Source organism: Lepus europaeus, chromosome 3, assembly GCF_033115175.1.
Source record: "Lepus europaeus isolate LE1 chromosome 3, mLepTim1.pri, whole genome shotgun sequence".
NCBI lineage: Eukaryota > Metazoa > Chordata > Mammalia > Lagomorpha > Leporidae > Lepus > Lepus europaeus.
Genome location: NC_084829.1, coordinates 153,594,092 through 153,608,660, shown reverse-complemented (window position 1 = coordinate 153,608,660; position 14,569 = coordinate 153,594,092). Strand labels below are relative to the sequence as shown.

Genomic DNA, 14,569 nt, shown 5'->3' with positions numbered 1-14,569 from the left:
GGTAGCAGGATCAAATTGTTGAATGCATTGGCTCAGCGGTGCAGGCTGCAGATTTGGCTTCTGAGCCTTCTGTGAAATGTGTTTCCTCATTTTTTTATTTTTCTGAAATTGTATCTTAGGATCTGTTTCAAAACACAGATGCCCACAAAAGAGCATTTCATGAGATCTACCGGACCAGGACTGTGAATGGGATCCCAGTGCCACATGATCAGTTAGAGGACATGGCCGAGAGGTAAGAGAATGTCAGGTTTGAAGTGAAGCCTTTTTTTTTTTTTTTTTTAAATGCTAGGTGGGTGCTTTTTGCATTTCATTCTAGTGAATTGTTGGATCTTTTAAATATATGCATGCATACATTTGGTAAATAAAAAGTGGGTTCCCCTGACATATGCTGAGGTTGCCAGTGTGCTAATATATTAACTAACAAGAGTGGACCTGAATGTACCCACAGCCTGGGAAAAGCGACAATTTCTTCATAGGCTGTATTTTTATTCTGCTCTGTAAGGAACATTATGTAATATTGCAAAAACAGCTTATAAAAGAAACAGAGGAGGGAGGGATGTGTTGGCAGGGTAAAGAACTAAATCAAAGACTTCAGTCAGTCATGTTTTGCCTTTAAAACCCAGAGCTAGAAAAGGAATCAGTTCTCCAGGCAGTGAGGAGCTAGTGTTAAGACCTCTGGCTGCATCATATTTAAGGCTGACATTTAACAGGTTAAGTAAGCATCGTTCTGTTAATGGTTGTTACATCCTGTAAACTCTCGGTGTTTTATTTCTAGGTTTCATTTTGTTTCCTCCACATCAGAGCTACACTTAATGAAAATGGAATTTCTAGAATTAAAGTACCGTCTGCTCTCACTGCTGGTTCTTGCAGAGTCAAAGCTCAAGTCTTGGATAATCAAGTATGGAAGGAGGGAGTCAGTGGAGCTGCTTCTACAAAACTACATCGTAAGTCCCTGGTGCTTTGAGGGAGAAATCAGATGAGCAATGGATTTAGCAGCTAACAACTACCATTTTAATTGATAATATGGCTAGAAGCTTGAATTTAAAGATTTTGATGCATTAAATGGGTTAGGTGTAAGTTTATGAGCTTATCACAACCATCTGAAATGTAACTCTATATTCTTTGTATTTTCATTCTTTAAAATCCCATACTTTAAAAAGGCTTTACTGCTTGAATCGTACATAACCATTGTGCCTGGTTTTACTGCTTAAAAGTTTTTGCATTGCATATTCACACCTTTGATTGGCGCTCACTAGAAGCTGTGTTAAAATTTTGAAGGACTGTCCTCTTGTCTTCTGAAATCCAGTCCAGAGTAGTTAAGAACAGTTCTCAATTGTCCACATGGAAACTGTCTACTTTTTTTAAGGTGTGCTTTTCATGATCATTCTTTGATCTTCACTGCTTTGTGTGCACCCAGGGAAAGTAACACTTTGTCTATGAATCTTTATACCAACTTAATTTTTAAAAATTATCTCATACATTGGGTTTTCATTATAGATAATACTGTAACTACATAGATTAGTAGCTTTGCATTAATGAGACAATTAAGTTTATTTTCTGAAGCTAAGCGTTTCCACTTATATGTAATTTGTGCATTGTATTTGTTCCAGGCAGTTACTTTCTCTTGGACAAATAGGTACACCACCCTCCCCCAAAACTTGGCAAATTTGTTCATAAAATTAATAGGACATTTTAGTCCTATACTCTTTATTTGTGTTAAAGCAAATGTCCTAAATGTTAAAGCAATGAAATTTTAAAATGTAAGCCCATTTATGACTGGAATAGTGACAGTGACTAATATGTTATCACTGAATTCTCATTGAAACCATATCTTTAATGAAGCATCTTAGAATCATGATCTATTCTGCTGTATTATATTTTTATTTTCTAAGTGATGGATGAATAACCCTTATGTAAAAAGAAAGATGTTAACTGGTTTAAAGTAAGATCTTTTTCTAGATTCACTAAAATTATCCAAGAAACATTTGTCAAAAATGTGAAATCTGTTATGATATATTCCTTTTAAAATAATTCTGGAAAGTAATGAGAAGACTTTTAACTACAGATATGCATTTATATTTTCAGGTTTAGTCACATCAAATGTTGCACTCAAAGCCCTGTGGTTAATTATATGGGATCCATTCTTTGTTCTATCTATTTTAAAACAGCCAATCCAATCTAACTACCTAATGGGACTGTTCTACTACTTTAAAAACACTTAATACAATGATGTTAATAATTACTTTAAATTTCCCAACAGATATGTAAATGTAGAATTATTTTTAATGATGCAAAAAGACACAACTTCATGCCTACTCCATAAAGTTAAAGAGAAGTTCACTAAGCTGCTAATAGCAAGCTGCTTGGCAACAATTGCAGTCTCATTGGTAGCAGGAATGACCATTCCCTAATATTCTTATCCCCTAACAATGAACCCTAGTGTATCACTTGTGTTTCTTTCTTGTGAGGTCTTTTAAGGCAGTTTAGTCTAATAGTTTTAATTGCTGGGGTGCGGGACATTTCACTTTTCCTCCCAACGCCAGCCCTGCAGGCTGTACATCGTCACATTGTCTTCCACACTGAAGAAATCATGTTAAAGTCTTGCAGCTCTAAGGCTCAAGTTACATACTCCAGGTGCTACAGTTGGCAAGACATGGAAGTGTTTCTAAATCAAAAGCCCTTGAGCTCAAATACTGAATGTTACTATAAAAAAATTGCTCATGAAAAGAAAAACAATTAACTAAAAAGACCGAATCATTGCTATATTGCACATTTTATTGAGCTAAAGCATGTGTCTCACATAAATATAGTACCATTTAATGTTAGTCTGGACTTGACAATATTTTACACTCACACTCTCTAGCCTGTTCATTGTTGTTGCCCATGCACTAGGCAGCATGGTATTCTAGAGAAGAGATTGTTGAAGCCGGGCCGCCAGTCATAAAAATGTGGTCGAATCATGGATCAGCTGTTTGCTAAATACGACTTTGTTAAGAACTGAATTTATAGAAGACAGTCTTTCTCAAATTTTAATAGCAATAATGACAATGATAAACAGGAATTTTTCTAAGGGACCAAGATTGACACAGAATGTTTCCTTCTGTATCAGCCCCTGGGAGCCTATCTCATCCTTGTGGAGTTTGGGGGAGTGTAGTTCTCTTTAGAACAGATTGTTTCAAAATTTCATATTAAATCATAAAGTCACTCTCTTAAATGTGATCTTATCTAGGATCCTAAAAAATGTATTATAATAAGCCATATGCTGCTACATCATCAGAAAGCTAACATACTATTTGAGTTATAAAGATTTAATAATTACCTTTACCTCAGTCTGAATTCTCAACCCAATTTTATTTTATTTTATTTTATTTTATTTTATTTTATTTGAGAGGTAGAGTTACAGACAGCGAGAGGGATAGATAGAAAGGTCTTAGGTCCGCTGGTTCACTCCCCAAATGGCTACAATGGCCGGAGCTGCACCGATCTGAAGCCAGGAGCCAGGAACTTCTTCCCGGTCTCCCACACAGGTGCAGGGGCCCAAGGGCTTGGGCCATCCTCCACTGCCTTCCCAGGCCACAGCAGAGAGCTGGACTGGAAGAGGAGCAACCAGGACTAGAACCCTGCACCCACTTGGGATGCCAGCACCACAGGTGGAAGATTAACCTGTGCCACGGCGCCTGCCCCAACCCAATTTTATTCATCTACAAAAAATAATGACAAAGTATTTTTTTAAGGATTGGAGAATCAGAGAACCTGCTTCCTTGATTAGATATATAGCCACTGAGTACTTAACAAATTCTTGGAAAATACTTCACAAATGCTTAATAGAATTAATTTAATCCAAAAGCTATTGATAAATGCATACTGTAATGTAAATCAGAAGGTAACAGATTTGGTCCTTGCTGTCAGAATGGTTGACAACATCAAAACTAATACATGCTCCCCTCAAATGAAATTGATGAGTTTTATTCATTTATTATATCTGTACTCATCTCGTGAGAATAGAAATCTGGTTACTTACACTAGTATTTTGAGTTTAGTGGCATAAGAGGTATCTAATTTTTTTGAAATATCATCAACTTTATTGCTTTTATTTTTTAAATTTTTATTAAACAGAACAGATTTCATGTATTTCGTAGGTCCAATTCTAAGAACATAACCATCGTTCCTTCCCTCCCACAGTTCTTCCCTCAACTCCCCTCCTTCCTTTTTTTTCCTCCAATATTTCCAAAAACATGATTTCAATCAACTTTCTGTAATCACAGGCTTAAGTCACCACTAACCAGAATATTCATCAAGTATAAAGTTGAAAGACCACAGTTCCACAGGAGTATGAATAAGGCTAAAAATCAAAATCAAATCAAGATGTCCATTTCATTCCTATATATTTCTTGTATTCTGTATTAAATACCCTATATCAGAAAAAACATGACATTTGTCCAAAGGATCCCTAACTAATATGGATTATTGGTTGAATTTGATAGCCAAGTTTCAGCCTAATTTTGAAAAAAAAATCATCTTTTTATCATTTTAAGTATTCATTTGTATTTATTTTTGCATTTATCTTAGAGGTATGTCTCGACAAATCACAGTACAAAGGAAACTTAGCAGTTCTGTTGCTAAAATGATTCTAATCAAATAATTCACATTGTCAAATGGATTTAATTCATACTCAGAAAAATATGGTCAAGTTAAATGTACTAATACAAATTAAAATAACAAATGAAATATCTTCCTTCAAAGATTAATTGCCTGGTCTTCCTAATAGGAAGTTCAAAAATGCTTTAGTGAGGCTGGCATTTGTCCAGGAAGTTAAGGGACCAGTAAGAAGACTGTGCCCCACATCCGGGTACCTGGGTTGGGCTGTTAGCTCTGCTTCCTGATCCTAGCTTCTTCCTGGTGCAGACCCTGGAAGGCAGCAGTGTTGGTTCAAGTGGTTCTTTTCTGTCACTCATATGGAGACATGGATTGAATTCTTGGCTCTGGGCTTCAGCCCCAGCCCCAGCCCCAGCCCCAGCCCAATCTTAGCCATTGTAGGTATTTGGAGAGATGAGAAGTCTCGTTCTCTCTCTTTGTCTCTCTTTCTCTCTCTCTCTCTTTCTCTATCACTCAAATTTTTAAAAATTATTTAATCCTTGAAAAATATATAATATGTAAAGCATTCAGCAGCAATTAAAAATGAAAGTGGAAGTAAGCTTTCTCTATTGTTCATTTTAAATTAACTACTCTAGCAAAAGTATACTTCAGTCATACTGTCCACCGCAGCCATGATTTCCTGTTTCTTTGACACTTGGAGCAATTGTTTTCCCATTATCTCCTTGAAATTTGTGCCCAAACTAAATGGATGATATTTTAAAAATTTTATCATATAATTATCTCTTCAATTTCTTACTGTGTGTCTTGAACATTAGGTATACTTTTTCATCAAATGATAATTTGCTTGTTTGGTTAAATTATTCAATGTTTACATTCCAATAAGTTTTTCTTCCCCCAACTGAAGAGTTAGGACTAAGACATAAAGCTAGCTGGTGCCGCGGCTCAATAGGCTAATCCTCCGCCTGTGGCGCCGGCACCCCAGGTTCTAGTCCCGGTTGGGGCGCCGGATTCTGTCCCGGTTGCCCCTCCTCCAGGCCAGCTCTCTGCTATGGCCCGGGAAGGCAGTGGAGGATGGCCCAAGTGTTTGGGGCCCTGCACCCGCATGGGAGACCAGGAGAAGCACCTGGCTCCTGGCTTCGGATCAGTGCGATGCGCCGGCCGCAGTGCGCCGGCCGTGGCAGCCATTGGAGGGTGAACCAACAGCAAAAGGAAGACCTTTCTCTCTGTCTCTCTCTCTCTCACTGTCCACTCTGCCTGTCAAAAAAAAAAAAAAAAAAAGACATGAAGCTAAACAATGAATTAGACTTCTGTTGTATTGTTTTATTCTCAAACAAAATAATAATATCTATTAATGTTATAATGCATTCATCATGGAACTTCTCATTCCATGTAACTAATTCTTAGCTTTCTTTATTCACTTAAATCCTGAAGAATAATTTATAAGTAAATGTTTTACAAACATAAAATATGAAATGGGTGTGTATATGTATATGTGTAAATATATGCGTGTTTTTAAATGTTAGAACATGTTAAATACCAGTAAAAATCTACATATGGCTATGAATTGCTGCATGAATAGTTTTACACCTGCACACAGGCATTTTTCATCTGTACGTTATGCATTCATCAACATACTGCACAGCTGTCAACTGATTTTGGAAGAAAAATTTTGCATTTTATGAGTGACACTGTCAAGTATTTTAATAGATTAAAATAACAGGAATTAATTATATCAAAAAGCCTTTAGTGATGTGTTATCTATAATTGCATTAATTTTTCTGATTTATAGGGTAAATAAAACTCTTTGAAAAAGAATTATTTTATATTTTTAGAGTTAGCAGTAACATTTCTTAATTTTTTGTATGTTCTCAGTGTTTATAGTATGTATTTTCTGACAATAACTTTATTAAATATGTAATTTACATATAGATATAGACTTAGGTGTGAATTATCTAATTTTTTATACTAAACATGTTAAATGTGAGACCACTGATAACACAGATGAAATACATAATTAAATTTTCTACCTATGTTTTATTTTAAGGGAAGTATTTGTGTAACATCATTTATTTATAATCTGAATTTCCTCAAAACAGTCATTCACCCATAATAATGTTCAAAGAATGACAGAATCCCACAGCTAAAACTCAGTGGGATATTTTAAAATGTTCTTCCAAATTTAGTGCTTTCTAAACATTAAGCCCTACTTCTCTGGAGAAATTTCTGTCTTTTCAAAGAACAAACCATCGGGTGGGTGGCAAAGAAATAGAGTATTTTCTCTGTCTAGTGTTGAGTTAGAATCAAAAGTGCAGAATCAATTTTATGTGCTCAGCATAATCTTAGTTATTTGTGGAAGTGGAATTCATTTGTATTTTCAAGAAGAAGGAAATTGGAGAATTTGGGTAAAGTATCCATATAACTATGTTGAAAACAAATCGTCTTTACCATTCCTACATAAGGCTGATGTTTACTCTCTTCTAACCATTCCTCGTTTTCTAGTCTTTTATAGAAAACAGCAAGTTCTTTGAACAGTATGAAGTGACGTACCAGATCTTGAAACAGACAGCTGAGATGTACGTCAAAGCAGATGGTTCAGGTAATGTACCCTGCAGGATTTATTGCAGGCTTGAATGAGATAGGATGTAGAGTAGGGTTTTTTGTGATCAGGTCATTTTTTTTTTTCTCTGCAGAATCTTTGTGTGGCCAAGTCATTGGCCTGGAGACACTGGATTTAATCTACTTAGCTTTTTGCAATATCCAAACATGCATAATAATATTTTTTGTTCTTCTCTCCCTCCTCCTCTCTCTCTCCCTCTTTCTCTCCTCCCTCCTTCCCTCCTTCTCACTCTCACTGTGTGTGTGTTTGTGTGTGTGTGTGTGTGTGTGTGTGAGAGAGAGAGAGAGAGAGACTGAGAGCTTCTAAGAATAGCTAAATAAGCATTTTCTAAATTGAAAATTTTCAGCCTATTTTAAATTCTAAGGATTGTAGCAAAACACATTGGAAAAACTTTATTATCATAATCAATTGAATGAGAACTTGAGTAAATGTTAAGATACAATTTGTAAAACATGTTTTCCATTTATAAAAACATCTGCTAGAAACATAGCTTTTGTGCTTAGGGCTTCTGTAGACCAGTATAAAAGACAACAGAAAGAAGAGATTGAGGATTTAAAAAATGAAGTTTATAACTGGTTTTATCTGTTTTAGTGGAAGAAGCTGAGAATGTTATGAAATTCATGACCGAAACCACTGCTCAGTGGCGGAATCTCTCAGTAGAAGTCAGGAGTGTGCGGAGCATGCTGGAGGAAGTGATCTCTAACTGGGATCGCTATGGCAATACGGTGGCTAGTCTTCAAGCCTGGCTAGAGGATGCCGAAAAAATGCTCAATCAATCAGAAAATGCCAAAAAGGTAAGATGCTTTCATACGAAAGAAAAAAATATTGTTGCAGTTGCAGAAATGAGACTTTTTTCTGTTATTCTATTTTTTCAATTTTTCATCAATACAAGTGACAGACTTCTTAGGTGGTATATACTTGCAAGTGAAACTTGAGAATCCTTGGCTGGCGCTGCGGCTCACTAGGCTAATCCTCCACCTGCAGCACTGGCACCCCGGGTTCTAGTCCCGGTTGGGACGCCGGTTCTGTTCCGGTTGCCTCTCTCCCAGTCCAGCTCTCTGTTGTGGCCCAGGAAGGCAGTGGAGGATGGCCCAGGTCCTTGGGTTCTGTACTTGCATGGGAGACCAGGAGAAAGCACCTGGCTCCTAGCTTTGGATCGGTGCAGCACGCCGGCTGTAGTGGCCATTTTGAGGGGTGAACCAATGGAAGGAAGACCTTTCTCTCTGTCTCTCTCTCTCACTAACTCTGCCTGCCAAAAAAAAAAAAGAAAAGAAAAAGAAAAAGAAACTTGAGAATCCTACCTTTACCTGAAAAGTTGCACTTTCAGGTTAGTTATTTTGGACCAATAAATATACTGCTTAGCAAAATCTCTGTTCAAACAGTTCCTTTTCTGTGCAGTCCAGCCTTTGACTTTTACATTCAAAGAAGCTGTGAGTGGTGGAAGGTCATCCAAACCCCAAGGACAGCCCAGGGGTATGTAAAGGAAAGGGCAAGTCTAGGATATGGATTTCCTAATCTCATGGAAAAACAAAACAACTTCAGCTAACATAATGCTTAATTGGAGGCAAACACCGATAGGACACCTGGAACATCACATTTTTTTGTCTACATTTTCATTTTTGGATTTTATCAATCCTCAGTGAAAGGTAAAATTCTGAGGAGTGATTCCTTTTACACCATTTACAAATGTATATGAGTGTTTGCATGTGAGAGTTAATGTTTTACTTTAATGTCACTTACATGTAAGTATCACATGAAATGAACTGAAACCTATGCATATTATTGTTAACAGAAGTCTGGCACCTTTACATGAAAAAATCAATGTATATGTCAAAGACATCAACGTGTGAGGCTCCCATTAAGAAATGTAGTGCATTTAGAAGTGGGCATTCAGCCTCGTAATTAGGACACCCATATCCCACATTGGATTACCGAGGTTTGATTTCCAGTTCCAACTCCTGACTCCAGCTTCCCACCAAAGTGCACCCTGGAAGCAGCAGTGACGGATCAGAGAATTGGGTTCCCGCCAGCCATGTGGGAGACCTGGGTTGCATTTATGGCTCCTAGATTTGACAAGTCCTGGTTGTTGCTAGCATTTGGGGAATGAATCAGCAGATAGATTCACTGTCTATTTTTCTGTGTGTGTGTGTGTGTGTGTCTGCCTCCCACATAAATAACAATTTTTAACGAACAAGAGTAATATAATACATGTATTAGAATTACTGCTTGCTATCCAAGATTGGTTCCTCTACAGTTGTAGATAGTTATTTAAAAATGTTTTACCATTCTATATTTCATATACGTTTGTATAGTCAAAGCAGTAACTATGTAACCATACAGATTTTGGCTTTCTTTCTAAACATTTTTATATTTGAAAGGCAGAGTGACAGAGAGAAGGGAGGTAGAGACAGTATAGGAGAAGGAAATATCTTTTATCTGCTGGTTTATTCCCCAAATGCTGAAACAACCAGTGCTGGGCCAGGCTGAAGCCAGGAGCAAGGAACTCCATTCTAGTGTCCCACATGAATAGCAAGGATCCAAGTACCTGGGCCATCATCCGCTGCTTTCCCAGGGACAATGGCGAAAACCTGGACTGGAAACAGAACAACTAGGAATCAAACCAGTGTCTCAAGCATCAGCTTCACCTATTGTGCTGAAATGCTGCCCCCAGATTTTAATCTTTTTGATCAGACTAGTAGAGCATAGTCAATGTCCTATGTGTTAATTGGATCCGGCTTCTCAGCTCCAAATACAGAAGTGTTCTCATCTATTTACACTGAAAGTTCTGCTACACATGGCTTAGGAAAAGCATTTTGAATTATCTCTGGTGTTTGGTTTTTACTGTGATCTGTGTGTGTCTGTGCATGTACAAACGTGTATTTTATTTTAAATGAATCAGAAACGTTTCAGTGCCGAGTGTGTACCCTTAAATAAGAAAGTATGTTGCTGTTTGTCTTCAAATTTAACATTCATTTAAACAGTTTTCCTTTGATGTTTGTCTTTTGTTTTAATATACTATATTCAGATTTTAAAATCAAAAAGAGCAGTTCAAATTTTTTTTAAAATGTTCCTGACCTAATATGACTTTTATGTGCTTTTATGTGACCCTGAAACTGGCATTTACCAGCCTGAAGACTGAGTCCCTTATGCATAAAGAAATGTAGATATTCTTCTGAAAACAGACACACACACACAAAGCAATCTTAAAAAAATAGTATTTTAGGTGCTGGCATTTTGGTGTAGCAGGTAAAGCCAAAGCCAGTATCTCCTATGGGTACCAGTTCAATCCCAGCTGCTCCACTTCTGATCCAGCTCCCTGCTAATGGCCTGGGAGAAGCAGCAGAAGATGGCCCAAGTACTTCGGTCCTGGCCTACCCACATCAGACACTCAAAAGGTATTAAATCTTGGCTTCAGCCTGTACCAGCCCAGTTATTGCAGCCATCAGGAGTGAACCTGCAGATAGAAGATATATCTCTCTCTCTTTAACTCTTTTTAAATACATAAATTAAATCTTAAAAAAATTTCATGGAAAATGAAATTAAAATGTACAATTTTGGACATGCTCAAGCTGACTTGCCCCAAACGGTAGAGTTAGAAATGTGCCAGGGGATTCCAATTCAATCCCATCAAGGTGGCATGTACCAATGCCATCTCACTAGTCAAAGTGATCAATTTCAGTTCACAATTGATCACACTGATTGGTCTAAGAGTCAAAGGGATCACACAAACAAGACTAGTGTCTGCTAATACTAACTGATAGAATAAAAAAGGGAGAGAAATATCCAACATGGGAAGCGAGATACACAGTAGACTCATAGAATGGCAGATGTCCTAAACAACACTCTGGCCTCAGAATCAGCCCTTAAGGCATTCAGATCTGGTTGAAGAGCCCATGAAAGTATCTTAGGCATGGAAAGCCAAGACACTCTGGCAAAAAAAAAAAAAAAAAAAAAAAAAAAAAAAGACCTAAATGAAAGATCTCTGTGAGTGAGATCCCAGTGGAAAGAACAGGCCGTCAAAGGAGGTACCTTTCTCTGAAGGGAGGAGAGAACCTCCACTTTGATATGACCTTGTCTAAATAAGATCAAAGTCGGCAAACTCAAAAGGCTTCCATAGCCTTGGAAACTCATGACAAGAGCCTAGGGAGATTACTGATGCCATAAACAAGAGTGTCAATTTGTTAAGTCAACAACAGGAGTCACTGTGCACTTACTCCACATGTAGATCTCTGTCCTTAATGTGTTGTTCAATGTGAATTAATGGTATAACTAGTACTCAAACAGTATTTTACACTTTGTGTTTCTGTGTGGGTGCAAACTGTTGAAATCTTTACTTAATATATACTAAATTGATCTTCTGTATATAAAGATAATTGAAACTGAAAAATATATATATATAAATTTATTTATAAAACTAACACTGTGAAACCATTAAGATTTGCATTTTGAAAGAGATTTGAGATTTACTTTAAAATTTTAGATCAAAGATTTTTTTTTTAATTTGACAAGTAGAGTTACAGACAGTGAGAGAGAGACAGAGAGAAAGGTTTTCCTTCTGTTGGTTCACTTCCCAAATAGCCGCCACGGCCGGTGCTGTGCCGATCCAAAGCCAGGAGCCAGGTGCTTCTTCCTGGTCTCCCATGCAGGTGCAGGGCCCAAACACTTGGGCCATCCTCCACTGCCTTCCCGGGCCACAGCAGAGAGTTGAACTGGAAGAGGAGCAACCGGGACTAGAACCCAGCACCCATATGGGATGCCGGTGCTGCAGGCCAAGGATTAACCAAGTGAGCCACAGCGCTGGCTCCCTCAAACATATTTTTCTTAATATGGTCACTTGCAAATCAGTCATTAGCATATAGTTTATGAATTATAATAGTGTATATTATTTATTGTTTAGGATTTTTTTAGAAATTTGCCTCATTGGATTCAACAACACACCACCATGAATGATGCTGGAAATTTTCTCATTGAAACTTGTGATGAGATGGTTTCCCGTGACCTCAAGCAGCAGTTACTGTTGCTAAATGGACGATGGAGAGAGTTGTTTATGGAAGTCAAGCAAGTATGTCTTTTAAATCTGTATTCATCTCTCAGCCGTGTTGTTATAAATATAGTAAACAAGCTGTGAAGACAATTTTATTTTGATAGAATGGCTTCAGGAATAGATGTGTTTGTGAGTGGTATATTTTATAGTCCATTATTCATTCTTTTCCATTTATCATGGAGGAACATTACAGAAATGTGCAGTTTGATTAAGGATTATGTTGACATATGGAGCCTACTTATATGCAATGATTTGCCTTTAAAATTATAGTTCTTCATTTCCATGCTAGTTCCTTTTATTTTCAGAGCAGTTGGACTTTCTTCAAATTTATCTAAATTAAGAATCAGGAATGAGAGTCATTCTACCACTTAACAATTCCAGAGAATAGGGCAGTGTGCTAAAGTGAAGTTTGTGGGCTTCTGCACTCAGTGTGATGGCTTCACGGTCCCTCTATTTGTCTTGCAGTACGCCAGGGCTGATGACATGGACAGAATGAAGAAAGAGTACACAGACTGTGTTACTGTCCTGTTGGGTTTTGCAGCTGAAGCTCGTAAGAAATTTTCTGAACCCCTGGAAGTCTCCTTCATGAATGTCAAGTTGTTAATTCAAGACTTGGAGGTGAGGGTCTTCTGGATACCAAAGTGCAAAACTATTCTACAGTGTAAATAAACATCATTGTGGTTACTCAGATCATTGTAGAAGCTGACACTGTCTCCTGTGATCATTTTGACATATCTACATATCCTGATTTACACTCATAAATATTTTTAAGATATGTTTTGATCACACAAAGTAACTTCAAAATAGTTTTTCCATTGGAGATTTTTTTAAACAACCAAATTGTAAAATGAGAAAACAGGAGACCTCTGGATAGCACCTTTGCATAAATACTTCCAATAATAAAGGAAGTGATTACATGTATTGTGGTGATCACATACCTCGTATAGCCTGCCGCTCTCAAAAATGAAGTGCAGGAGAATATTTAACAACGTGGAAAGGTATTTAAATAAATTGTTCAATGAGAAAAACTAAAACTGATATAAACTGTTTCATGAAACTGGGTGGATGTTAGCACTCCTCAAAAAAGATAATGATATAATGATGACATGTTACCTTTGCTTATCACTGAGTAAGAAGGCTATAAGTAATTTAAATTTTCATTCTCTTAATATCTACAATTCATAGGTTTTCAACAATGACAATATGTTGCTTTTTAAAGAGAAAATAAGTCACTTTATCTTTAGAGTCAGAAATACTCAAAATTAATAATATACCTTTATATGACATAATACTTTCACAATATATTATCATATAGATTTTGTTAGAAAGTGCAAAGGATACTTGTTAACAGATTTTTAAACACTTTTACTGAGAAGGTTTTAGTTTTTTGTATAATGCTACCAATATGTTAGTGACAAAGGACAGTAATAACTGGAATCCGTGAGAGTTTGCTTCAGGCATAGAGTGTTTCACTTGGTTCTGCCTTTTGTGGAGTCCTGAAGTTGAAGAAGTGCCAGGTGCTAATCTGCCTGTTCCAACGATTTGCACAGGATATTGAGCAGAGGCTGCCTGTGATGGATGCACAGTACAAGATGATTACAAAGACCGCACACCTCATTTCCAAAGAAAGCTCCCAAGAAGAAGCCAACAAAATGTTTGCAACCATGTCTGGGCTCAAAGAGCAGCTAACCAAGGTGGGAAAATTCTTGAATGTGCCACACTGTGTGGTGCCAACTCTGCCTTTAACAAGCCTTAATTTAGGGCCTCATTTCAACCATTGGCAAGTGGTTGACTTGGTGACAAATTATGCTTCTGTTTCCCATTGGAATTCTTAGTTTAGTAACTTTGTAGTGAATTTAAAAAATGAACTATGAGGATGATACCAGGAATCACTTTTGTTATTTAGTAGTAATAGCTACTAAATTTAGTAATAGTAGCTAAAAATGTAGCAATAACTACATTTTAATAGGTATGCATTTTATAGATTAGAGAAGTTTAAATGTGATGAAACAGAGAGGTAAATGTAACATAAAGAGGAGGAGGAGGAGGAAAAAGAGCAAGTCATATGTTGAAATGAGAATTATTGAGATTTACTCGACATTCCTCTGCTTTACATTTACTTCTACTATCTTCTGCAGCGAAGACACAAAGCAGTGGAAATTTTGTGCTCATCTGACAGAGCTCAGCTTAGGCTTACCACATACATGTTTATGTCACTTCCGTACAGGGTGCTTGATGCATTAGCCATAGGTCTTTCCTATTTTATTTGGAAATTTTTCCTTAACAGCTTTGAAAGTTCAACTGAGATCTGT

At 37.0% G+C, this 14,569-nt stretch overlaps 1 protein-coding gene across 1 annotated transcript in view; it reads left to right on the top strand.

Annotated features, from left to right (window-relative positions):
* The window catches only part of LOC133756691 (nesprin-1-like), a 209,851-nt gene that overhangs the window by 112,394 nt on the left and 82,888 nt on the right, over positions 1-14,569 (top strand). The window contains exons 12-18 of the mRNA XM_062187285.1: positions 120-232; positions 776-944; positions 7,096-7,192; positions 7,805-8,007; positions 12,111-12,275; positions 12,723-12,875; positions 13,808-13,951. Coding sequence (XP_062043269.1) covers positions 120-232; positions 776-944; positions 7,096-7,192; positions 7,805-8,007; positions 12,111-12,275; positions 12,723-12,875; positions 13,808-13,951 — 1,044 coding nt within the window. The remainder of the gene's footprint in view (positions 1-119; positions 233-775; positions 945-7,095; positions 7,193-7,804; positions 8,008-12,110; positions 12,276-12,722; positions 12,876-13,807; positions 13,952-14,569) is intronic.